The following is a 27,296-nucleotide window of genomic DNA, read 5'->3' as shown; positions in this document are numbered from 1 at the left end:
TAGAATAATGTTACCACCCTCACGGGCGATTTTATGAAAACACCTCTTCGAGCCATATAGGGTATGGCTTTGGACACAATACAAAATGTTGAAAATTACATTCGGGATTTGGCCAAGGACCGAAGAAGCAGATTTTCCGAAAATTTCCTTGATTATGACAACCTGAGATCGGGATACGTAACCAGTATGTTGGTCTTCGCATTTGCGAATACCAAGCTGGACAATTTTTCAGAGTTCTCCGAAATATTATCGGTGTCCCGTTGAGGAATGATGCAGAAGAGCTTATTCTTCAAAAATATGGCGTGAACGAAAACAAAGATGTCAACTGGAGGCAATTTGCCCAGGAAATTGAAGGGAAATTTGATGTCAATGATTTTAGTGAACAGCCAGAATGCAAAGTTCTGAAGACAATCGAGTAAGATCATTGTCGAAAGCTGACAGATCTAGATCTTACTATGTGGGTTCCAAGGCACCGCATAAACGTCCTGGTGACGAAAAATACGATAGTCTGAGGCCTATTTTGTCACGCATAAATCAATTCATTGGGTTTCAAGGCTATATCATCCGTGACTGTTACAAACAGTTCGATGTTCACAATGTGGGACTAGTAACAGAAAGCCAGGTAAATGCTTTTTCTTTCAAAGTCTATCCTCTAAGTTCTATCGATCATTTCCCGGACCAACTGATATCAGCGAAGCGGAATTGACAATGCTTGTCGAGCGATATAAATCAAATACGCATCCTGGCTTCGTTGACTATTTGGCTTTTGAGAGGGAACTCAGAGAATTGCAGGCCGCAGAGGGAGTTGCTAAAATGGGCCAACCAACAGATATGAAGGTAAGTATAAAACGTACTCAGCTTGTTTCCTTATCACGGCTGGTCCCGATATAGCTCAGTTGGTAGTGCGCGGACTTACCGAACAGAAGGTTCGGGGTTCAAATCCAACCCCGGTATTCTGACTTCTTCTATCCATGCTAGAGTATCCTGACAGTACGTAAGCCCTCGTGCCTCCTTCAGGTTGCACAGCAGATAGGCACTGGACGGTGTTACAGTGTTATCACTTGTTTCAACTGGCGTGAATATGTTATAGATATTCCAACTAGGAATATGAACACGGCTTGCGAATATAAAAGATCAGTTGTTTGGTTGTTGGTGTGATCGCCGAGCTTGGCAGTTGGATCGCGGTGACAATTGGTGATGAAACGTTTGCAATCCAACTGTCAAGCTCAGCGAACAGACTAACAACCAAGCATTGCACCCGAGCTACCTACATTCCACAACATTGCCAGATTGGTTGTTACAACTTTTTACAATTGACCCGCTTCAGCTGCAGTAAAACTTTTCTTGTGTATTGCGCCTCATTGTTGCACTCCCATACGGATAATAACAGAATGTGATCAGTCTCTGCCGGCACTCCTTATGAATGACAACACGTCCAGTCACCTTCCTTCACTGTGGAGGAAGACGAGATATGGATATAGGCGACGCTTAGTTTCGAATCGCTCTTGCAAGTCACGTAACCATACCATACAGATCTCTGCATTTTTTCATCGTACCTGTCTAAACCACATCCGCCGGCAAATCTTTCAAAAGACTGACTTCCATTGAAGAGGGTAAAATGTATAACCGTTCGTTATGGAAATGAGAAAGAGTAAAAGTAACCGTAAGTTAAATGAGATATGCAAATAGCAGTGAGCTAGTTGGTTTGGTTACTGATCAGAGTAGGCATGTATTCCAGTATGAACTTGCGTGCTAATGACCAGATCCTGACTGTACAGGTTTGCGCCTTTTAGAGTAAGAATTATTTGAGTTTAGATGGCTGCAATACGTAAAGGATACGGAAGAAGGTTCTAACTTTAGGAATACCAAGATTCTTGGAAGTTGTAAGTCATCCTTGGGTGGAAGAAACAACGCTTAATTTCACATGAAAAACCCGTCAAATTTATTGGTAGAAAATATGATGCACTAATACATAAAGCTTAAATTTTCAAAACGTTTTGAGATTAGGACGGTACAATATGTGGTCTAGATTACTTTGAAAATTTTTTGACAAAGTATTCGATGCAACAAGCATGCTCAATGGATATGCCGTCATTGAGCTCGTTCGTCTTTTGGAAATCTCCTTAAACGCGCATTTTTATTTACTCTTTTCTTGTGGCTTTCATATGCTGAAAAAGTTACATAAAATGAATTCACAGACCCCAAAAGCAACAATAAACCCAAGTACGTGTATGTATGTTGAGTAATCAGAAACACAACACCCAGTTAATTACATATAAATCTCAGCAACCAGCTTTGGGCTGTTAGCACTACAACGCCACTTTTGTACTTCAGCTATTCCGAAACAGTCTGAAAAAGGGCCATCAGAAAACACAAAGACCTTAAACTCTTAGTTATGACTGTCCAACAATAATACGTACTGCTCTGGAAAACATTTTACGATGAGGAAGTGAAAATGTGGCAGAAGTCGCGCTGGGTGAGGGATCGAATAACTGTTTCTGAGAGCCCATTTAATTGACGCGCCTTTCTTTTGCCTACCGGAGATTCTCACTAAGTCCCTCCTCCGTCCATCTTTACTACTTTCTTTACAATAAGGCTTTCAAATAAGTCATATTTGTATGACAGTGGAGCATAGGTGTTGAACACTGATGTCATGCTGTCGACGATGATGATGGCTAGAGATTCTCGTCTTTTTGCGGTTGATCTCTGATCCCCAGCTGATACTGGATTAGTGTTGTTACACTGCTAATTTCCAGGTGAAAACACTTTGAAAGGTCGTTTTTTTCATCAAAAACGCCACGACTAAAGATGAACGTCGAGAAAGCTGCAGGAAAAGACAGTTTTTTGGCACTGTCCTGAATACTGGAAGCAATATGGCTGAAAAAAGCACAATGGCAACGCCTCTAGAAATAGCATACCCATGTTGCAAGGGGGCCCCGGCATGCCTCACGCTTTGCAACACTATGAATGCAACACAGTATGCAAAGCAAACAAAACAATAGGAATCAAGCTGTTTTGCTCTAGAATTACCTGAATCTGGATCAGAAATCCCCTGAAATACCTGTTTCTTTTGCATTGTTTTATTTAATTTGCAGGATGCGCAATTCAATGCCAACCCTACATATAGGTTTATGTTCGCCAACTACGCTGACCATCGCTTTAGGTTAAGTTGTCTCATCTAAAACCAACAACATCAATACCTTTCTTTAATCAGACTCCTCGCTATTCGATGAAGTGTCAAAGCTCTTTTCAGTAAAATAGCAGAACCAAACAAAAAACAACTATTAGCTCACTATACTATCATCCGTGTCACCAAATGCAGACTATTACTAGGACTCCGAGGCATACAGCCCTCCGATTTATGTTCCCTAGTTGCGAATTACACACCGACCAGAGGATTTGCATTATTTTACACTGTCAAAATTTACCTTTTTGCTCAAAGGAATCCCTTACTTTTATTGTTGTCGATGGGCCTTCTTATAAACTGTACCTGGTAAACGATTGTTTATACCTCACAGACATCATCTGTCTTTCCCTTGATTCTTTCATCAAAGTCAGTGGTTCGCTTACGTCTACCAATGCCCACATTGTGTCAATGGGAATTTCGCGTTTCAATTTTTACATCACACCGTAATCCGGTACACAAGCTCTCTGAGATTTGGGGGTACATCGCTTTAGCGCCAAAGGTGTCTCAAATTAGTAACTGTGACCGAAAATTCGCAGATTCGTGCGCCAACCTCATATGTCACACTACCATGGGAACTAAAACAAATTACAAGATACACGAAGCGTTTCGAAACTTCCTCCCTCTTCCTGAATTATATGTAACGGTATGTCTAGGAGCATGACCTTAGACTTTGTGGGTGCAAAGCGCGTGCCAAAAGACGGAATGTCTTTGGTAAGTTCGTCCAAGAACACCTGCTCCCTGTTTCTTCCTTCAAAGACGAGAACGATGCCTTCTGTACATTCGAAGTCCATGGGGTTTTTGTCAGCGGCTATTTGGATCCTTGGTAATTTTGCTCGCAGTAAGTTTTCGGAGAAAACTCGCACGGATCAATCGAACTAAACTTTGAGGTTTCTTGGTTTTCTTAACCTCTTCTACTTCCACGGATTTTTGAATGCACCATACTTCAGGGTTGGCGCACACTCTTAGCTTCATTTGAGGTCGACAGGGTTTCCATCAGCGGCCATTTAGACACCGGTGCTTTGGAGACCTTCCAGAGTTCGTATTACTGTCTCGTTGATCACGAAATTAAATAGAAGTAAAGACAACGGACGGTGCTTACGAACATCACTTTGTGTAAAAATGCTTTTGGGGTGCTTTCCGTATAATCTCGCACGCTAGGAAGTATGAGAATACCAAGAACTTATTATGTTCACAACTTTCCGGGACATCTCTTGATAAACAAGCGGACTAAGAAGAACGGACCGGTCAGCTAAATTGAATGCGCGTTGGAAATCCAGGAATACGAAAATTGTGGCGTCGTTCTAGCACCTGACGGAGTGTGAAGATTTCGTCAATGCGACTCCTACCTGACCGGAATTTTGCTTGATAATGTTGAGTCCTTGTTTCGCGAGCTGCCGTAGGGCGACGAAGGAACAATAATGTCAACAGTCAAATTGCCCCTCATATGATTATCTACACACTGCTAGCCTCTTTTCTGAAGGTAGGCACCATCATCGACTCTTTTTAGTTGCATTGGACAGTCCGCTTTTACCACTTGCAGGAAAAATACCATGCAAGAGCTGACTCAATACTCAGCTCTAATCTAGGTCCATTTTCATCCAGCCGAGAATTTAAAACTTCTGTAGACACCTCTTATAATAACGATTGGTTGGTGGTTGTCAACAGCTGTTTCAAGTATTGTCTTTCAGTTTTGATCGGTAAGCCTGCCGGGTTCCTGAAAATAGCAAACTTATAACCGAAGTACGCATAACAAAAAGTTGAGTGTAGTGACTCAGAACCATTTAGATTTCTAATTACATGATAAAACCCGAAAAAACATGCAAGACTTTTGATATTGGCAGACCCAGCTGGATCTGACGCGACGTTAACTGATCAGAGTGCTTGCGGTAAATCAAAAAGGAAGCAGTACGTTTTTATATGGTTTTCCATATTTACCACAAATGTTTTCTGAAAATTGTTGTTAGAAAGTACCGAATTGCACGCTGTTTTTGTGATGTGTCAAATTAGATACTGAGATCAAAAACGCCTTCAAGCTTTGTAAACTATCTGATGATGATGAAGCCATCTGAATGAGGACGCATTTTTTCATTCCACATGAGAAACGTAAATCTGTTGCTTGTTTGTTCACCACTGTTTCTGCAGGAAGGTATTTGTATACCTGAGCCAAAAGAAGATTTTTTGCGTCCCTCGGTTGAATTAATTATTGACCGGATTCGGTTTGCGATTCATCGCCGGGGTGTGCGTGTCATGGATTTCTTTGTGGATTACGATAAGCTACGGCATGATGCGGTCACAGAAAATCAGTTTGTTTGTGCTCTTATGATGGCGATTGCCAAAGAAGCTCAACTGAGCCGCGAGGAAGTGCAGATGCTGGCCAATTGCTATAGAAAGCATTCAAACCCAAGAATGATTGCCTATCGTGAATTTTGTCGACAAGTTGATGCACGTAAGTGGAAAAAGCTTACAGATTTTTGCTCGTTATTGTAATTTCACTTTCATCGTGAATCACTTTTAAGTAGGCAGTTCACTGGAATTCTCATAATTGTCCTTAATCATAATCTGAAAGCACTTGTATATCTGATTGTCTGGATTATAAATTAGTAGGGATCGCCTTAAGAGAAAAAATGCACGACGAGCCCAAAAATATAAATTTTATGACCACTTGCATTGTAGCGAGTAGAAATGAAAACTTGTAGCCTGATAATCATCGAAAGTAAGGTTTTAGTGTACGTCCGCATTCAGCCAAATATCTCAGAGTTTTGAACAAAGCCCAAATATAAAACACATGATCTAGACTTCTCAATTTGTTCACTTCATTCATGCTGCGATATGAAAATTTTTGGTGCTGAGGTTGGTACTGCAATCTAGCTTGCGGTATTCATTAGTCTGACATTTTACAAGTGATGTGTGTCTTTTAGGTTCGATTTGACCACTTATTAAGATGAGCATCTTTTTATCGTACATCTTTCTCTGTTCATCCGTACGTCTTGAATTACTCTTGTCTAGGGTCTAGTTCTCTGGTACCTTACTGAACTCTGAAACAACTCACAAAAAGCCATAAGTCCATCCACTTAGATCAATTCCATCCTGCCTTTAGCCTTGACTTTCAACAACGGTGGCAGCCACTTTGGTAAACTACGGGGGTCGAATTAGCGGACTATTCCTGGACAGGCTGACTTATCAGTGGCTATATAATTGCACTGTCGCTGTGTTAGTTGTACACGCTGCCTAGATGGCCATATGATGAACTCCATTTGGCCCGCCCAATGCAATGACTGATTTAACCGTCTATTTGTTTGCATTATGAGATCCTGAGTATGTGGCCTCAAGGATTCCTACAGAAGCATTCACTTGAATTCATAATGCTACAGTGGCTATATTTTTGACAGCAAAAGCCTTAGCGTCTCAGGTTACAGGTGAAATTTCTAAAGCTAAACGTTTGGTTGCTTGAAACCCACCCAAAGTGATATAAACTTTAGCAGGCAGATGTGAGCTCACAATGCTTGTTGTGTTGTCTCATAAATTACATGGAGAAACACTGCCCTAAATACACGAAAGCTTACCTGCGCAGCTACCCACCCTACCTCCTCGAATCATCGGTAAACGAAACTGTGTCAGCTACAACCACTACAAGTACGCGATTATTACAGCTGACAATGATGATGATGATGTGCTGTAACGTCGGGACGGCAATCGGTTACACCCAAATCAAACCTATCAGATAAAGATAAAACAGAAGACCAAACACATGGTTGTAGTGTCGGTTCAAACACACGGAGTTAGTATGTGAATATTAAGGGTAGTTGACTGGCCAATTATGGTGACTTTTTTGTTCTTTCCTGTCTAGCTAACGGCGACATTCTTGTCCTGACCATTTTCACACCTAGCTCCGCTGATCGCCTGTTACAAAGCTGTGTTTGGTATGTTCCGGTCACGCACCTGTCATCCGCATTGTATGGTGACAGATTTATTTATTTCCATAAGCACTCTGAGAACTTAAACCTGAGTCTAATTTTTAGCACAAAACCAAATTCAACTAAGGAAAAGCTGTCATCTTGCGACTGTCACATGAAATTGGGAAGTAGCCACTTTTTCGAGATGATTGTCAATAGCGTCCTTGTGAATTATTCTTTGGCGCACTGTAGGGCAATACTCACTAATAATGCCCCACCACTATTTAACCGAGCAAGTGTTCTGTGTACAGATGAAAATGATCGACAACAAACTTAAATTAAAATAAAAGCAGACTTCATGATAGTGGTTATACAGCTAGTTTGATTAGGCATCGAGCTAAACCAGGCCTGAAAGAAAGGCATTTGGGACAGTCTACATGCCACAAACGTCAGAAAAAATGAAAGAGATGTAGGGCTTAACTTAACTAGCGTAATCGGGCAATCGGCTGTCATGGACAGAACCCTACTGTTTGCAAAACATCAAACTAAAGTGACTGCACCAAGATCTGCTCTATACAGTAGTCAGAGGATCGGTAGGCACATGATGGAGAATGACAAAGTACTAAGAAGTGCAGATGAACATTCAGAACCGATTAAAAATCTAGCGATAACGGTGGAAACCGAGCCAAGAGGAATGTGTGGGCTGGTAGTTTTGAAACATTAGCCACAATGCAACTTACAGGAACTGATAGCGAAAGCGATGGAAGCCACCTAAATTTGAACAGAACGGACGGTTCATGACCAGCAAGCATGCGGACAGTGGTTGCATATCAGCTAAGTTGATGCGTCTTGGCGAATACTCCTCACTGTTTAAGGTACGAGTTGTCGTAGCACCCATTAACGATACATTTCCAACACAAAACCAAACCGGCATTAACAAATGAAGGACTTTGACCCAGCACTCAGCGGTGCTTTAATAGGCTGGTTGGTATAGTTTTAGGTTCAATGTTTCCTCCTGTCAGCTTAGTCAGGTGGCCCGAAAAAGTAACACTCCGTCCAGCGATAAATCCATTCATCATGTAAAAGAGTTTTTTTCTGAAGACTGTTGGAGAGCTACTACGCTCTCCGCCAGTGATTCCAACACTGAGGTTAGCTATCCGTACTGAGTGAGTGACTTCACATTTGGTACAAAGATCGAATTGAGTTAGCTCATTCAGACTCTACGTTTTTGTTATCGCTAATCAGCCACCAGTTTTAATGAACGTAAACAGCTTCATAAAATAAGGCCCTGTATAGGAGGCCACCGAATGATTAATCTGGTCAGTCACCAGCATAATAATGTGAACTCTCTTCCTATGCATAATTTCTATGACTGAAATGGGGATTAAACCTTCCCCCAGCAGACATACCAGTTTGCAACAACCAATCAAACACGAACAGATTTGTGGGTCCGCTATCTGCTCTAAACTGTCCGTCAGATGACGGGCATTTGAAACCGAGGACACCTTTGGTACAATATTCCACAGGATACCAAACTGCCAGTTCTTTTTATTCTAACTTAATGTTCCACAATGTTTGACAGTTGCTTTCGTCATACTTTCCAGCCTTTCACACGTTGCATCTCGAAAAGGACCCACTGAAACAACCAAATATGCCCAAAACTGGCGAGCTAACCAGAGTAAGTAGGCTGGGAAAGCAGGGCATAACAAATTTTTTCACGTACCTACTAAAAATAAACGCAGTCAACTGAGAGCCGATGGAAGAAAAAGATTTTCTTGGAAGAACTTGTTAGAGAATCATATGTTGGTATATTGCATTGCACTGAACCCATTTCTTCGATATTCTTTTACCAGAGGTTATTATCATTATTGTTATTAATTTTAACCATTAACTCTAGAAAAAGCTAAGTCTGACGAATAGACGAATAAATAAATAAATAAATACCGTGTAACGAGTGCTTCTCTCATACAACGCACGATCGACACAGAGGACGTAAAACGAGCAGGGAAATGAATAGCTTATTCTACTGTGAATCACTGGCAGGTAAAACCACAATACCGGAACATGCTTCTAACAATATTCATAGATTCAGAACTCTCTGATAGCCTGATTATTGACAGGCCAAATTTTCTAGGCTGGTGGTAAACTTTAATCCCAGCGGTAATGTCTTATCATTGTAATCCATCGTCATCCCCATCAACAACAATATCACCGTCATCCTCGTCTTTACCCATCAAAGAAGCAGAAGCAAACGAAATATTGTTCTAAGCCGATCCCCCATATATACTTTATACAGTTAGCTCTGGAACCCGGAAAGTGTTCAGCAGTGTTCAAAAGCAAATCGAGTTCTTATGATGAACAGACAACTATGAGTTTCTTCTAGATTTATTAAGCACAAAAATCGTGGTGTTCCAGGGTGTAGCAACTTTGACCACAGAAGAGGAACAACGGGTTTCAAGAATCCTCGACGACCTTCGAGCGAAAGTAGAGAAGCGGCGCATTATGACTTATCCGTATTTTCGAGACTATGACTTGGTAAGTTTGGCCACCTCACACCAGGTAAGTAGTAGTATCATTTTGTGTCTGTTCAACGTAGTATGTTCCTCAATGTATGCCTTGCTTCCTTGGCCCTAATTTTTCCACCTAGGCAACGGATACGACGGTTTTAATTAGATAGAATCCACCAGGCCTCTGCCACATCGGTCATAGCTTGAAACGAATGACGCTCCCTAAGATACTCAAACGCGAAACGGAAACCAACACTTCGGCTTAACTCTTCTGTTGCAAACCTTAGTGTAGGAGAATATTTGTTGGCCTAAGTTTTGTGTATCCCTTGCCTGAAATTTCTACAACTGTGGGATAACCACGACACCATGTTTCATTATCGTTGTCACACAAAGCTTGCTGATTTTTTAAAATTTGGATGAATAGAAGAAAATTCATGAACTCAACTCGCTGTCAATCTAGTCTAAGAGGTTTCCTTCAGGATTGGGAACTCACAGGAGTGAAACAAAGAATGTTTTAAGGTGCTCAAGAATACCGATAATCAGCTTGCTCAGACACAAGATCATATGGTTATTAAAATTACCTTTATGAATATGGGGAGTTGAAAGCTTCGTAGCATCCTACCACTTCCAACTTTACTACTAATTAGGACCTAAGTATCCGACTATCCACCAGTAGATAGATTTTTAGCTTGTTACATCAGGCTCCTAAAAGACTAGCTGCACGATAAACGTCATCAACCATTGAAGATGTCCAGGCCGCACGGTGGTTCCATATGCTGATTCAATTAGAACTTGAAATGAGGATAGCCACACAAAAAACTGTGCCACCGCTACGTTTCCTTCAGGATGTTTCAGTATTTTTATTTCTTTCGTTGTTTTGTACAATGATCCTCATCCTTGAGTGTGTGGCTGACTTTCCAGGAGTGACAAATCCAATTTTTTTACCAGAACAGAATCAGATATTGCCCATTTTCAGCGTCTGAAAAAGAGATGATTTCATTGGTGGTGAATTGAAAGGTTCACTGATAATTGAATTCCGCCTTTGTTACGAGGAAGACTTCAGACCAGTTTTCTCACTTACTTGGCCGAGTAGCATTGAGGCCTAACATGAATATTTGTCAAATAGGTTGAAACGATCAGATTTGGTTTCAGTCGTCCAAGGACTTCGGTCGAAAGCAAGCTTTTCTAATGACAGATTGGTATCATTAATGTTCTTGATTACCAAGCTGATCATGGTGAAACATTGTGTTCTGGAATATTGTATTTTCTGATGTAGGTCGTTGCGTGTGACGCCTTTCCAACGAAATGTCGCACAAGAAGCTCGTTGAACTACTGTAGTCAAGAGTTTATTAAAACGAAAAGTGACCAACAGGGTTTGCTTAGCGGCTTCATTTCAACGTATCGAGACGATTCAGCAGGGTAATTCTTGTCTATAAGCTATCATAGGCCAAACAAACTATGACCGTTTAACCCAGAGATTTTATAGGTGTCTGCGTTCTCATCTATTCTTCCTCCTCTCCCAGAGAACCTATTTTTAATATGCTGTAATGTATCACTGTTTACAGGGTACTGGGGTCACGAGAATTGTCAGTGACACACAGTTTGGACGTGTTCTACACTTCCTCGGCCTAACCGTTTCACCGGAAGATTGTCGCTTGTTGTGCCGGAAATTCGCTGAACCTACCACCGGTAAAGTCAATTATACTCTTTTCTGTCAAGCGATAGACAGATGGTCTGTGCCTGGGGAAATCCTGAAGCCAGACGACACTAGCGCTTACTGTGTGGAGCAAGAAAACATAAACTTTGGCGTAGTGATTGGGGACAGCAAATCAGGCAAGAAAGTCAGTCGCCGCGATTGGCTCTCTACAGTTGAGCCGCGCATCAGCTCTGTCGGAGATCATTGGCCAGTAGAAGTACTCCTTGACCGTATTCGACACCTAGTCCTAATAAATCGTATTGGACTAAAGCCTTGGTTTCACGATTTTGATCAACTGCGGAGTGGATACATGACACGTTCACAATTTGCTCGCTGTCTGACCGCGGCAGGAATAATGCGATTGGACCTACATGACTTGACTCCAACACAACTGAACACATTAGCGGACCGATACGTATCACCAAATGACTCTAACATGGTCAACTGGACTAAATTTGTCGAGGACGTGGAAACGGGTAGGTTTCTGCGTGGATCATGTTTGAGCTGACAGTTTAGTTTGAGCTATATTTGCAAGTATTGGTAGCTCGGGTGCTTTTCTCGGCCGTATATCAAATCTAACCTGTTCAACAGCCACTGAGTGGGCTGGTTGTAGTCACACGCCGAATGGGACAAAAGTGGGAATCGTCTCACGTCTAATTAAGGCTAGGAAAGTGAATTTAATAGTCCGTTGTCTGTAAATTATATTAAATGGTTCCGAATACATTATAACAAAGGAATCTTTGTCCATGGCATACTAGAGTAGATACTCGAAATCTATTTCAGCGAGTAGAATCGCATGGTTAATGGAAGTAAATATAAATAGGGGACTAATGACGCTGTGATTTATTATGCTGGTACCACTGGTCTCATTGTGTTCGTAGACAAATTTTCATACAGCTTGACAGTCTACCGGTATTGGGGATGCAGGATTCGAAAGTGCTGAAAATAAAAATAGAACACCAAAGCAGAATCAACTCATTTGCGGAAGGAAGCTTAGATAACAAAACAACACCGGTGAAATTATGGGGACAATATTATTCAGGATGCAAGGCAGAAGTAATGGCAGTTCGAAACAAATGCGCTATGGTAGAACTTTTGAATGGGATAAGACATTTTCGCGGAAAGTTCAATTATCACGTTAATTAGGAAATATCATAGATGCACAACGGAAGTAACCAGTGGAGCTAAGCCTGGCTAAGTTTAAGCTAACCAGTTGTACCCTCAGAATGTTGAACAAAGATGGTCCTTGGTGGAAGGCTTCAAGGTCAAAAGTGCAAAAAATTTCCGGTCTTTTTTTCGGTTCAGCCCTTTGCGCATAATCCAGTGTCGAAGTTCGAAGGTCCGGATTAAAGTAATCTTCTCAAGGAAGAGGTTCACTATTCCCGAAGAAAAAACTAGAGGAAATCGCAAGCGTCCAAACTCTTGAGTTGACGTGCTCCATGTAATACTTACAGGTCACCAGCGTTAAGATAGCTGAAAGCGCAGAGCGCATTCCTATGTAGAATGAACTGACTGGTTTAAAGTGGATTTTGCGGAAAATGATAACGCCTCATCTCAAGCGTGCCTTGGTTTGAGATAAGGGACGGTAGCAGCGGTTGGTGAACGATAATGTATCGAATGACATTGTATAGATTAGTAAAGGCTAGCTTATGTACGTTATACAACGTACTTCTCTGTTCTATTAGATTACAGCATTTCAGAGACCGCTATTGTAGTAACCACTCTTTGGATTCGCAGGCAACAAATGCCTTGGAAAATGAGACTAAAGAAATTGGAAAGAGCACGCAGTACTTCTGGATCACATTAACATCGGGATGTATTTGGTCGTATCTCGTCAGATATGTGCAGCTAATGAAAATGCTATACACCGAGAAAAGAGCTTACCTTCAATAAATAGGTTTGCAAATTAACGAGGCAGTGTCGGCCGAGCGAACAGTTTCAGTGTTCAGTTCGGGATGACAGCTGAATATGTGACCTGTCTACTCGGCATATGAAGTGGAATTTTGAATAGTCTTCTTAATCATAGCGTCTGACCTCTAGCAAATGTCGGGAACTGGACAGCAGAGATGGAGGTTGGCTGGGTGACCTCTGGCGTTGGTGCTTCCCTCAATCTAAGGTGCTTTACCCGTCTTGAATGCACCGTACAATTTCCCGTTCATCCAATCCGCGTGTTGAATTTTCGCACGAATAAGCAGACGCACGCACCAGCCTGTGTTTGGTGCGCGCACCATTATGTGGGAAGCTGTGGTTGGTCCAATGCCTTGGATTCTGTGGGCGTGTGACAGACAGGCACAAATTAGGAGTTCCACTCTCGCGTCCTTCCGGCGCGAGAACTCGTGGGTGAAACCGAGTCAGGCAGACATGAATCGTGCTTAACCGGCTGAGCTGAAATGGGCTGAATGTCGACGGAGGCGGTGCAACCTGACCAACCGAGCGATCGACAGTTCCATTCGGCCTTCGTTGATCGTGAGGACACAACAGCGAGCTGTTTGCTCCCCCCTATAGCTCCGGTGGGATGTAAAATTCCACCGGAAACTGCAGGCTCGTGAAGGTAGCGTGGATCAAACAACGGGGAGAATTATCAGTTAGGCCACAGCTGTTAACTGGTAAATGCACTTGCTCAGCTACCGTTAGTTGAAGTTGTCATTCACCTCAGGCTGTGTAGATCGCCAAGCACCCACAATTGAAACGATGACCTACCCGGTTTATGGACAGATGTGAAGAAATTTTGACTGGGAGACACGGAGTGGACTTAGAAGCGTAGTACAGGATTGATCTTGCGGGGTACTAAGTGTATTTTACTAGTCTTGAGGCGAGGTTCAACCAAAGCACTGATGTCATCCCAACTATAAATAGTAGTGAGAGCGCACTATCAGTTTGAGGGTGTTCAGTCTGGAGCTTGTACACAAAGTGAAAAATATTCCCCCCGGGGACCTATGAGTATGCCATTCCGGCTGGCTCATGCAGAATCTATATCATTGGTTTTTTAGCACACAACTGGTTTGTTGTGTGTGTACTGAGCAATCAAAGTGTAATTATCAGTGGCAGACCTGCATATTTTTTCCTTCGTTTTCCTTGTCGACTCACTCAGCTGTACGAATTTGATTTGTCCAAGACATTCTGTAACCTTCTGTTGCTGCATCTTAGTCACTCTTGAGAAAGCTAAACTAAGTGTGGTTGGCGTCACTGATTGAACTACAGTTCGAGTGAGATGCTTCCAACTTAATTTTTAGCAGACTCATCGTGTGGAAAGGAAGTAAGCCATACCGCCTAAATCCCACTTATCAAGATGGTCCTGGAGTAAAACTTTTTACAGAGGGTGAAGTAGCCTTACTGTCTGTCTTCAAAGTGTAGCTGGATTTGACATTCATTATTAAAGGCATGGGAGTCACTTGTTTGTTATCGATTTTTGGATTAAATTCAGAGAATATCACTCCTTTTGTTGAAAAAATTAATATGATTGTTTGTAAGGAGTTTTCACCTCTCCCGTAGTAATAATTAACTTTAGGTAAGTTCTGCATAAACGTCTGTGTTACTCACCTAACAGAGACCTGACTCATTCCGCAAACTTCCTTGTACTTGCCTTGGCATAAATCACGACGGTTGTGCCATTCAACGAGCTTCTTTGTTTGCTCAGCATCAGCAGATAACACACAGTGGAACATATCGGTGCAAGGGTTAGTTTTGAAGCCTGTATTTTCCACCAAATGAGGGCTGCCAGTTTTCCAGTTCACACACTTGAATAGTGATCTTGCTAGTTGGGAATACTGTGTGTTGTACACCTGACCTGCTCATGTATAGTGAAAGCGGAAACATGCAACACTTACCAGAAAGGTAGTTTCACTAGTGGCCCTGGAACTATACTATGGAGCATTCAGAACCCCTAGTCACTTTTATAGCACCCAACTGTTGTGCACACTCTGGACCTCAGAGTTGTATACTGTGTAGTGGTGTCTCTTAAAGGAATCACATACAAAATCGACTTGCATTATTTCCTCAGTGCGACAAAATGCCACAAAAACGAGGAAATTGCATAACACATGCAACCATAGTTTAGATGTGGTACAGTAAGCCCATGATGCCTGAGATCCTGATGATGAAACGGGGAAGCAATTTAGTGCTGTTGGCAGCAACATTCACACCAATGGCTTGTCCTAACGTTTCGTTGGTGACTCCTACTGGTCTGGCAGTGACACATATGCAGTCCAGCGAACAAGTCAAAGGTAACCATTTGAATTTGAGACCAGAGCTGCTGTCATTGATTGGATTGCACAGACATTTGGGTGATCAAGAACTGATAAATGCACGTTCTCAATAGAGATTCCTCAATAAGTAAGACGAAACCTCATTCTTGTGGTGATTCCCTCATTATGAGAAGAGTCAATTTTTGTCAGACATTCGTGGGGTACTGGTCTAATCTTTGTACCTTCCTCAATTTTTTAACGCCAACCAAGTGTTTACGATACCCGAACTGGAGAAACAACCGCTTACGCGCGTTCTTCCGCAGGAGACCTTTGTTCAGCCCAAACCAGGCACGGCCGACTGGAGTACAGCTACAACCGAAATGCGTGAGAATTACGAGGACAGCATGTCAAAATTACGTCGTAAAATTCACGAACGTCGTATGCTGTTATTGCCAGACTTTCTGGCATTTGACAAGTGAGTGTGAACTCTTATCTACACCAATGATACTTGACTAGTAGCTGCCAAGCCATACTTCTCATTAATGTTGCTGTCTTCTCAAAATTTACGCTTGGGCTATCTGATAGTGTCTCAGCCCTCGGCACTTAAACACGCAAAAAGCTGAATGATAACTATTATTTTTTATTATTATGAATGGACAAACGGGCAAATGCTCAACAAGATGGAGAAGTTCGGTGTGCGCAGATCTATGGTTATCGTGTGCGACTAGACCTCAGTATGCTACTGGAGAATATTAAGGCGTTACTGAAGATGATAATCAGTGAACAGTGGTGTGTAATAGCTTTTGACACCAAGTTTGGGTGGTATGACTGACACAGCTAGGCCTATCACTATACTTCCAAGAAGGACCGGGTGTCGTGCCTGACGCACAAGGAAGCTTCACTAGAATGCGCAGTTTAGGACCTACTCTATACTGGGGTTGTTGACAATTTCAACTTGCAACATCAATTATTGCCAAGTGGTATGGTATGGTTCATTTCTAATAAAAGTTGCATTATTCATTTCGGGCACGAAGCACACAAATTTGCGTGCACAGGAGAACTTCGGATGGTAGACAGCGCCCAACAATGGAAAATCATGAGTTGAATGACGTGATACAAGAGGGGAATTTTCATCCTCGTAAGGGAGACATTTGTGACACTCCCAAACACAGCGTTAGACCCTACTGTGCTCATATATGGTCACAGTCAGAAGGTTACCCCTTGGAGTATGTCTCCGATTGGTCCCATATTGCAGTGTTATATCTGCTGATTCGCCGGCCTGTGGTATCTGCTGCTGACCCGCTCCAGTGCCTAGTGTCGGAGAGAAAAAGGCTCACGGAAGGGAACACAATAGCTATATTCCAACAAAGTGGTTGCGAGAGCGCGAGTGCGTGCGAGTGCGAAAAGTACAACGGCCTCAAGCTTTTTATTGGAAGGACACTGTCTGAACTTGGTCCAGTGCTGACGCACGCGGTCTGGCTTTGGTACAAGGCAGCGACGTGCTGCATATTGCGGAGGTGTTGTCTGTCCTTGACCAACGCTGACTCGCGCTGTCTGGGTTTGATGCAAGGCTGTGACGCGCTGCATATTGAGGGGGCGTTGTGTGTCTGGTCAACACCCAGCGGAGCTGAGAGTCACCGTAGATTCCGGGCATTCAGTGGTTGCTTTCAGGAAGCTGACCTTCCTGATATGCAGGTCTGTTTTCAGAGAAGTAGTATTTTTGGCCTGGGTTAAGCAATTCTATTCCCACTTGTCAGTAACTACCATAATTGTCTCCACTGAGCTGACACAGTCCAGACATTCTCGGAACGTGATCTGCACAAGCTCAAACCATTTGTTACGTTTGCGATATCAAAAACACGAACGGTACGTCAATGTTGTTCAAATTGAAGCTCGAGCATCTGATAGAATACAAACATAGCGAATGATTAGCTGCTCTGAAACAAAACGGCATATGCGGTTTTCTTTTGATTTTCAGCTACGAAGCAACGTACGAATTGAGTCTGTACCATCACAGTTACACCATGAAGGAGGGGCTAAGATTTTCGTTTCTGAATTATGAACGCATCTCTACAAATATTCGGTAAAGCTGGATACTTCAGATGCTTAAGAACTGCTTTGTAACAGTGACGAATTCGCTCAGTGAAGTTATTATGGATACAGTAAACAGGATTAAGCGAATACTAGTTTCTTTTGCATTAATGCAGTGGTCATGATTAAGATGAATCGATAATTAGGACGATAACTAAGACGAGCTCAGTAACTACCAAGCTGAAGAAGATACGAAGAACATCAATCTCGGGAAATATTCTGAAGTCTGACCGACAAACAAACATCACGTGACCGCCGACCTCACTTGTGCGCATGGTGTGTATGTGAATGGGTTAGTTCAGAAACCGAAAACAAAAGGGGATGGTATATATATATATATATATAAAGCGTCTAGGTTGAGCAGTCCTTTATTAGGGATTATTGTTTTATTTTCCGGATGACACCACTGATCAAACAAAATTATCATTATTTAAATCCCTCATTATTATCACCTTAAGAGTTTTACGCGTTCCATTCATATTTTACCGGCCTATACCTTTAGGTCGTCGACTGGATAACGATTGAGTTGGATGCTTTTGACTCTTTAGGCGAGCATAATTTACACAGGGGTTTAACAATGAATGTAGATGTGCAAAAGCGTTGCATTCCTGAGGACGACATTCACCAATCGACACTGTAACATATTCCAACAGAAACAGAATTTCGATCTATCAAGTTTTACTCATTTTCTAGACAAAATTCAGTAAATTATCATGATCCTAACCACCAGCATCGTCGACCACTACTTTAATACCGTCAAAACGTTACTATCTGAGGTTAGCGAATACTTGATGTGAAAAGAATGAGATGCTAAAGCCAGGGACTGTACAGCGCACTACTAACACGGCTACTTCTACATGTGCATCAACCCCCGAGCAGTTCAGATGACCCATTTGAAAACCGGAAACATAAATGTCACTATGGCATACTTGTAGACACACTTTTCTGCTGTCTTTCAGAAGCGGCTTCTAGTGCCGCGCTGGGATTCATACTTTTGTATCTTTGAAAATTTCTTCGAAAATGCAATTGAATTGTTCATGCTTTACCATGTTTGCAGCAGGTCCCACTGTCACTTTATTTGTTCCAGGAATCATCGCGGATATGTAACAACGAATAACTTCAGACAACTGGTCACAATGTTTGACTTTAGTATAAGTCCCGCTGGAATCGATGCTATTATTGCTCGTCACGCGAACGATGATGGATTTGATTATCGCGGGTTTCTCGAGGTGCTTGACCCACCTTCTCCAGAAGAAATCGAATACAAGTATCCCGAAAGATTGAAGACTTTGCAAATGACAAATATTCTCGGAAAAAAGAGACTAGAAATGGAACCTGTTTTAAGGGATACTGAAGGAGTCCTGGATCAGATCAAGGCGGAAGTACGTTGAAAAAACCTGGCTTCTGGGTTCCAACCTTCGAATTGTCCTTTAGGATGTATTTGTAATTTTAGAATTCCGTTAGACTATTCTGCATACAGCATGCTATTTTAAGGGGAAGATACACTCATGTAAACAGGGTTTTTAAAAATATCTACGTAACGCAACACGGGAAGCCTGGCCCGAGAAATTGAAGAATGCGAGAGTTGTAAAAATAAGTTGTGAAATCCACGATAATCTTGTGCAAACTTTCCACGATATGAAAGACTACCGTTGGGCCCTGCGTATTACTTGCGGGACCCTCTGAAAAGTTTGACAGATTACTTGCTTTGTGGGACTATGGACAGCATCATTCAAATGATAATTAATCATATCAGTGTAAGAATAAAACATTGCAGTTCAGCATTGGTATGATTTAGTCATGTTTGACTGCTTAGTTGCATAGCTCTCTACAATCTATTCGATACGTTGATTGATTATACCGGCATACTACTAAAACGTCATACATAACTGATAATACCATTATGCTATTCATCAAAAAGACTAAACTTCGCGTCTTTTTTAAATAGTACCTTTCCCACCTGAGAGCAATAGTATGCCATAACTGACAGTTACTAAAGATTCCAGAGTGCTTTTTGGGGAGAAACGACTTTTCCAATAGAGGTGTTTAATCCTCAGATCACTCCGCTATTCCAATGAATTTTCGCTTATAACGGTATTCTTCAGGTTTACCGTCGTCGAATTCGACTTTCTGACTGGTTCAGAGATCACGATAAACTTAACCACGGATATATGCCGAGGTCAACTTTCAGGCGGTGCCTTGGTGTGCTGCCACTGTCCATAGGCGAAACTGCCATGAATATGGTAGAAGACCGGTAAGTAAGCATAAATCTGTAAGTATACGTAATATATTATTATTACTATACATATCATAATATATATAAGCAAATAAGCGGAACATCAAAGGGTGAACGAAATATGGAGACCTTAAAACAGCAATTTCATGCGGATAAATTTTGGCCCCTAAAAAGTTCGGATGTGTTTTTCAAAAGCAAAAGTTTCCAACGAACAATTTGAACATTCAGTGGGAAGCGTTCAGTAGTTGAGTATTTTTGAAGCGTTGGTTCTACTTAAAAACTAAGTGCAACATACTTATTCGGCCATTCACATCAGTGTGAAACGAGTTCGTTTGGACACTCGAATTGTTTACCGATGTTTTTTGTACAGCGCAGTTTTGTCAAATGGCAGACGAGAAAGCCAAGAGAACGCTCACGTGTTTACTTTCGCCAATTCGAGGTCTTCAAAGTGTACCCTCACAAATCACTGAACAGCCTTAAGGTCTGCTTAATGCAGACTCTGGATCGGCTAGAGGTCAATCAAAGGAGTGCAATGAGAAGCATGACGAAAATGTCGGCCGAATTTGTCATGAAAGGTTTCTCAGGTTAGAAAGTAATCTCGCTTTAATATAGTATGGTGCCAAAGCGCCCAAGAAATGGAGGAATAGTGCGTGTTCCCCATCTGTATGTCGAGATTCATTTCCCAAAGTAAACCTTCCTTACTACTGTCTGGCAGTAAGCAGTAGTATAGTGTCATTGACAGTTTTGATCTTAGTAAAGCAGCTATCCAGTATGTGAATGCACTAAACAGATGTCGGTTATGAAAACTGAGTGTAATAAAAGAGTATTTAACTGTTCACATCTCTGGAAGAGAAAGTGGGGGGGGAGCAGTGTCTCCCGTTTTCGATGGTATAAACTTCTATCGTCCATAATCGTGCGCAAAACGTACACACCAATACTGTATTGTCCTGCATTCATTCTTAATATTAGTCCAGAAAGAACTGTGGATTTCAGTGAAACTCAGAAGAAAACACTCTGTGTACTGGATGGTCATTTTATCCAGGGACAACATACCCTGATGAGTTTCTCCCCGTGGACTAGATTCTTACATAACTAAATCCCTAGATTAACTCCGCGATTTAGAGACCACCGCTGAAAATAGGAGAGATCTTCATCGATTTGTTTACTGGATAACGCCAACTAAATAGTTACAGACTATTGGACAGGAGAGTAAAACTCTCATATGCACCATGTTTTTCAAAAATTGAACATCCGACGTCTTGAACGCGTCTTCTTGAACTTTCCTGGATATTCATTGACTATCACAATGTAAACGAATGTACAATGCAGTTCCAAAACTTCCGTAATAAATCCCACCTTCCATCAGACGCGGGGCGGAGTCACGAGAAGAAACCACATAATACTCGTATGCCTCATCAGTAATAGTCACAGTTACATCATGGTCATTATTGTAGACCAGGGTACTATAGCAATCGTACTATAAGATGCTGCGCATGAGAAACACTGGGAAGGTGATTTTCCCATATATTCAGTAAAAGCTTCCCCTCCTTATGACTGCTTTGTCACGAGAGTTGTCCGTCAGCTCATTTCGGTTCAAAAGATGTAAGGTAACGTTCGAATGTTCTCTTTAGTGGATTTTGAATGAAATGTCTTAGAGTGCCCCGCGCTCGATTGCTGCTGGTACTTGCACACCAGAATAGAGGTTTGAAGGATATTTTCGTTCTGAAAAAAGCCCGATAATAGAGCTTACATGAAGACTAATAGCGCCAAATCTGACACCCGTGTTAACAAAATCTCACAGTGCATTTAAGTGCTTAACACAAAATTCGTCTGCTTTATTGTTCATGTAAAGAATCTCGACTGAACTTCGCACTGTTTGCATACCTGATCAGCCACAGATATGAAAAGATCTTTGGTTGTTCTACGCCCAGTTTCCATCCACCTAACATCAGGGAAGTCCTTGTAAACCTTGAAAATTAATTCAACCAAAACATTGGACAGTTGTTTTCCGCACGTTCGCTTGAAGACGGTAGAAATTCCCTTAGTCCCACCTCCCGGTTGTTTGAAGAGACCAATAACTATTTGCCCTCAAAACAGCGTCCTTGTCAGTCGTGATTACCAAAACTGATCCAACCATTGTAGATACAAGGGTTCTCAACCGGAAACAATTGACTGGCGTGCCTTTTGTGCAGAAATTGAACAAGTGTTTCAAACGCCAGATTTGGAGAGAAACCCTCTTAAGGAACCAGAAGTCTATGTACCCGATGCCCCGGTAGCTCAAAACCATTTGTCACTGGACGTGGCTAAGTTAGCTGACGGTGCGATCGTGAAGGTGGCAGATAAAGTGAGTTGACTACGATATGCTTGAACTTGTGACTCGCTGTTTTCTACAAGCTACAGTTTTGAGCTGTTTTCTCAGTATGTGATTAGCCACAGTTGGTAACCTGAAAACAGACAAAGCAAGATCATTACCTCAGAGAATGGAAAAGTTTGCCACATTTTTCAAATTTTTTTTTCAAATTTTCATCTCATGGGATGGAAGCAGAAGTTCTGGGGTCAGTGAAGCAACATAAAAACCTAAAAGAATAGTACATGGGTCAGCATAACAATGCTTCCAAGCAAAAAAACCATGAGTGAAACAACACTTTTAATGGTTATCCTCGCATCAGTGTAGCCAAAGCTGACTTTGGTCGTGCGTGACTTTCCAGGGGCGGTTATACGTTAGCTCACGCTTTTTTAGTCTCCCCGAAATACAATCTGACTGTTCCAGTCCTGAAACGCCCTTGTGCGCTACTACCCTCCTTTTTTTCAGGTGCGTCAGCGTCGTCTCCAGCTGCTGCCTCTCTTTAGCGATTTTGACGAGACACATCGCATGACAGTCAGTCAGATGCAATTCCGACGTGTGCTAATGACGTTGGATTTGGCAGACATGCTGAGTGAGAGGGAATGGTCTAGTCTATACTGCAAATATCGACATCCGTTGGGGGTCGTTGACAATATCAACTATCTGGCATTCATCGATGACGTCTACACCGCAGCTGGGATGGACCCAAGAATGCCTTAGGAAAAACAACCTTTCGAATGGCTGACTCGCTAAATAGAGACACAATTATTTGAAAATACATATTTGACACATCAAAGCACTGTTTTAAAACATACGCCTGCAGGACAAGGACCATCCACAATGAGAAGGCAGTTCGGAGTGCTTTGGAGTTTAGTTCGCAAAATAAAGGACTAGGTGCAAACACAAATACCAACCACGTTGTGCTACATCTTTCAGCTCTCCTTTGATTCAGTTATCTTCTCTGGTAAATTCTTGTTTTATTAAAGAGTCTTTCAGAAAGCTAGCATGCTCTTCATGTAATTAACTTCTCCGAACCAGCTGAAGGGATCAAAAGATGTGGAACTTTAATCGCAGTTATTGCTTTTCATGCTTACGACTAAACTTGTTAATTCATGTAATAATCCCACAAAAGCGATTTAGAGCATCTTCAGTCAGCTTGACTTTTTGGTAGTTCGTTGAGGCCATAGTAGCTGTCGTATGGAATGGTGCTGTACGATTTCTGGCGTATCATACCGTACTTCCTGAGATGTATAGAGCACTGCAAACGGTTCGGTCCCATTTATTCGGTATTCTTCCGTAATATGCACGAAAATTCCCTCGGTTATCGCGCAATTTGTGGATACACTTTCTTCAGGTTGAGGTTAATTTTCTATTACATACAGTCGCCTTGAAATTTCACTTTAGTCGTACCCAATGCAGGTTTTGGATAGCATGCTGATCAGAGCGGCAACCTTTAAATATTTGAGTCAAAATCTTGTTGTGTTTGATATAAATCTGTGTGCTGTGATACTGAGTAACAGTGTACGGCGCTTGTCAGGGCAATGAGTCTGTTGCACTTCTGAATAGTTCGGGAATCGGTTTTGTTTGCAGATTTACAGTTTACGTTTCTTTAATTTACGTCAGGACTACCCATACTAGCAATAGCTCATGGACCATGCTGCAATTGAACCTCTTCAAAACCCCGGGCTCAGCACGAGTGTGGCACCGTTTCGTTACACAATGAAGGTTGTTCTTTGGCCGTTATTACATGTAACTTAACCCAATGCAGCATGTGAAACATCTTTAGCACATTGGGTATCCTTATTTTCATGGGCTTATTCTTCTGGAAGTGCGGATTTATCCTACTCTCTAGGTGTATCTTTTACACTGTCTGTCTTCCCCAGCACGCTTGACCTCCTCAATGAGCACCACGCGAAGGGTGGAACAGTGTCAGAGGCGGTCAACCAATGACTTGGCAGCGAAGTATGAAAACCATTACCAGCAAACTCAGCTGCGCTGGTCACTGCCGTCTTCCTGGATGGGGACCCCGAGACGGGCCACATCAATGGCTAGAGACATTGTCAGATATGGCCCAGTCGCGCCCTCAATGGCGCTCGTGCATCCAAGCTATTGCCTTCAATGCATAGCTCCTTTTCCAACCCCCTCACCACTTGACAGCCCATTAACAGAGCTGGATTTATGCACCAATTTATCAGCTCCTGCCTGCAACGCGCAGCTACCTACACCTCCCCCCAAACCATCGGCGAACGAAACTGCGGCAGCTACAACCACAGCACGACGAGTACGCGGTTATTACAGCTGACAATGATGAATGGTGATGATGAGCACTGCACATTCCTACCCATCATGTGTACCCGTGAAGCTAGAGAATTAGGCGATGGCAGGCAAACCACCCAAATAAAACGAGCTGGCCCCAAAAATGCCTCTACGCGCTCCGTTTGTTCACATAGTGCAGGAATCAATACATTCATTTTCCAATATGACTTTTCCATTTTAGGGGACATCTTAAACTTTCTGAGACGCCTGTACCGAGTGAACACGGCTTCACTTCACAATGTACAACAAGATTCCAGTGGAGGAATTTAAGTGCATACTTGTTCAGTCTATGTGTTGTCATCCAAGTTCAACCGTCATCAACTGAGTTTGTAAATACAGCTGGGGTTCAGTTCAATTTGTACATACTGTGCAGTATGATCATTATTCATTCGAAAAGCGGCGAAATTTGTCGCAACGTTACAAAAGAGGTATTTGCAAAGCACACAATACCCTATTATTATAACTGCTAGAGCTCCACTGTTTTTTCTCACCATAGTTCTTTCTGTGGGATTTTCATCCAAATGTTTGGTGACTGATCAAGACCAATCAGTTCCGTCATTCGTTAAGATACTGTAAGCTGTGGTGAACCTTTGTGGTGGAAGTCAGTGTTCGGCCTACCTGCAGTATGTCATGAGTTAAAACACCTGACAAAACAGTATTGAGGCTGCTCTGCTAAAATTCTTCCGGAAAGCCGGTCAAATGATATACCTATTTTAATTGCTAGTCTGTTATTCGTACTAACTGAATTCGAGGCCAGGGGACCTCTTCGTTTCATAGTAAAGGCAGCTGAAACTTGAGGAAGCGGTACCATTTGTGGCGATTTTCGATAGAAAATACCAGACGATGCGAAACTAGTCAACCCGCCAACTCTGCAACACAAATGGCTGACAACAGCTCCTGGTTCCGTGCTAACTGCCGTTCATTGTTTGTCCATCCGTGAAGCTGCACTACTGTACACGACCCACTAATCGATAGTTTATCGGATATTTCAATCATCTGCCGGATTATGAGATGGTGAAACATTTCAGCAAGGAACTATCTATGTAGTTCACGGGATTTCCAAGGCAAACTACACAATCGTCTGACGAAAGACTTCTTAACCCTGTGGAATTATCGCTTGAGTAACTGTGAGATAGAAATGGTGCGCAATGTGCCAATGTTTGTTGTCGAATTTCGAACAGATGATTGACTTTTCATCGAGAAATTTTCGCAATCAGCACGCTTCGAGCGAAATTAACTGACGTTCCATGAAATGAAAGAGTGCTAAAAAGGTCCGTCCAGGTTTAGTAAGATGGGAAACCTGGTGGTAATAACAGAAGCCTAGGTTGAATGTGAGAACGACTGACTAGAATCAGCATGTAGCCTGATAATACGTCGAGTCAAGCATTGCTCAGTTCATCTAACTGAACTAGATGCCGTTCTATCGTGAGATGACTCATGCACAAATGCCCTTGAGTTGTAAACTCACAGGTTGCTTGGAGATAGATCACGGTTAAGCCCACAGAGGGGTAAGAAAACAATGGATACTATAAAGGAATGCTGACTTTTTATTCCACCAAAACGTCGCCCTGGGACATGGAAAAATTGCCAGCTGGGTGCGCAAGCTTGCATAAATCATTACACTAAAGCCCAGAATGGAACAATTGCCGTGATCCGTTCTATGCCAGCTGAAGCATTTCGCCATTCTTGATAGTCTCTGTCCTTCCAGTTTCGACTTATTGGTTCGAATATTTCAGTGTCACATAACTGCAGTTGTTTGCGTGGACTGGCCCAGAAACCGTCGATTGAGTTCACTAATGAAGCTAAATTGCCTACCAGAAAAACATGGAGCACCCACCAATAGTGTACCAAGACAAGTGAGTTTTACTGTTTCATGGCTGCTTGTGTCACTCGACCATTTCACTGAAGGTCTCACATGACCGCGGCACGCCAGAAAACTTGTAAAGTTCCACCTCGGGATTTAAACCACAATAACGTAAGCACATTTCGTGGCTCAATCGTCTGTATCAGTAGAACTTGCCGCGTAGGTTTCGGCCGGTTCATGCAATTGCAGATTTCCGTTTCGAAGCACGAGCAACGGAAATATTCATATCTCAAATATTTGAGGAGCTTTCGGGGTTCAACCATTTCCTAAAGTGTCAGCATATATAACCCTTCTCTAGTGAAGTAAGATGCTCCGCATCATTTCTCCACCCACTAGTATTGAGCTTCGTATCCAAACATCCTCCACAATGAAGTACTTGAAATTAATGAAGGCATGCAACACTAATGGCCTGTTCGCACTGAATAATCTTCACCGAATATGACGACTGGCATTTTCGCACATTCAGAGTCATAATACTGCGTGTGCGCCGTAACCTGATCTTCATTTTTAGATCACTCGCTTCTGTATTTCCCAATCCGCTCCGTACAATCTCCTTATCCCGCTGAAGCACGTTTTAAGATGTAGTGAAAAAGTTAGGATTATTATTGTCGACTTCTTCGTCAGTAGGCAAATTAACGTTTGTCGGGTTTTCCTCGGAGAACCTACGTCTTCCCAAGGTCATTTGCACTTCCAACACTGGGTCGAAATACGGAACAATCTTTTCCTGTACCGCTACTCCCTGTTATTTCGTGAGCTGTTTTATGGCTCAATAATTTCTTAACAGTGCCTTTCTGGTCTGGGACGAGATAACTCATGTGGATGGAGCACGAATTTACCGACCGAAATGTCCGTGGTTTTAAATCCGACCGATTCTAGGCTTGGGCAACCAAGCAGCATCTCAGCACTCGTGCTTCCTTCAGGTGACATGGCAGCTAGGCACCGCAAGAGAGTTACGGCTAAACGATGAATGACGTAATA

General features: G+C 42.3%; 1 protein-coding gene across 1 annotated transcript; it reads left to right on the top strand.

Moving 5' to 3' along the window:
• On the top strand, window positions 1–23,272 carry T265_13008 (hypothetical protein; the record flags this gene model as incomplete). The annotated part of the gene is given in 13 exon segments (XM_009166742.1): window positions 1–184; window positions 217–378; window positions 387–622; window positions 658–837; window positions 5,330–5,633; window positions 8,685–8,758; window positions 9,496–9,615; window positions 11,153–11,759; window positions 15,738–15,942; window positions 18,646–18,940; window positions 19,664–19,812; window positions 21,937–22,138; window positions 22,607–23,272. Coding segments are annotated over 13 exon segments (2,907 nt in total).
• Window positions 23,273–27,296: the final 4,024 nt, after the last annotated feature.

The sequence above is a fragment of the Opisthorchis viverrini genome, assembly GCF_000715545.1.
Source record: "Opisthorchis viverrini unplaced genomic scaffold opera_v5_30, whole genome shotgun sequence".
In the NCBI taxonomy this organism is placed as follows: domain Eukaryota; kingdom Metazoa; phylum Platyhelminthes; class Trematoda; order Opisthorchiida; family Opisthorchiidae; genus Opisthorchis; species Opisthorchis viverrini.
The sequence above is the reverse complement of the archived record's forward strand: the minus strand, read 5'-3'. Positions and strand labels throughout refer to the sequence as shown.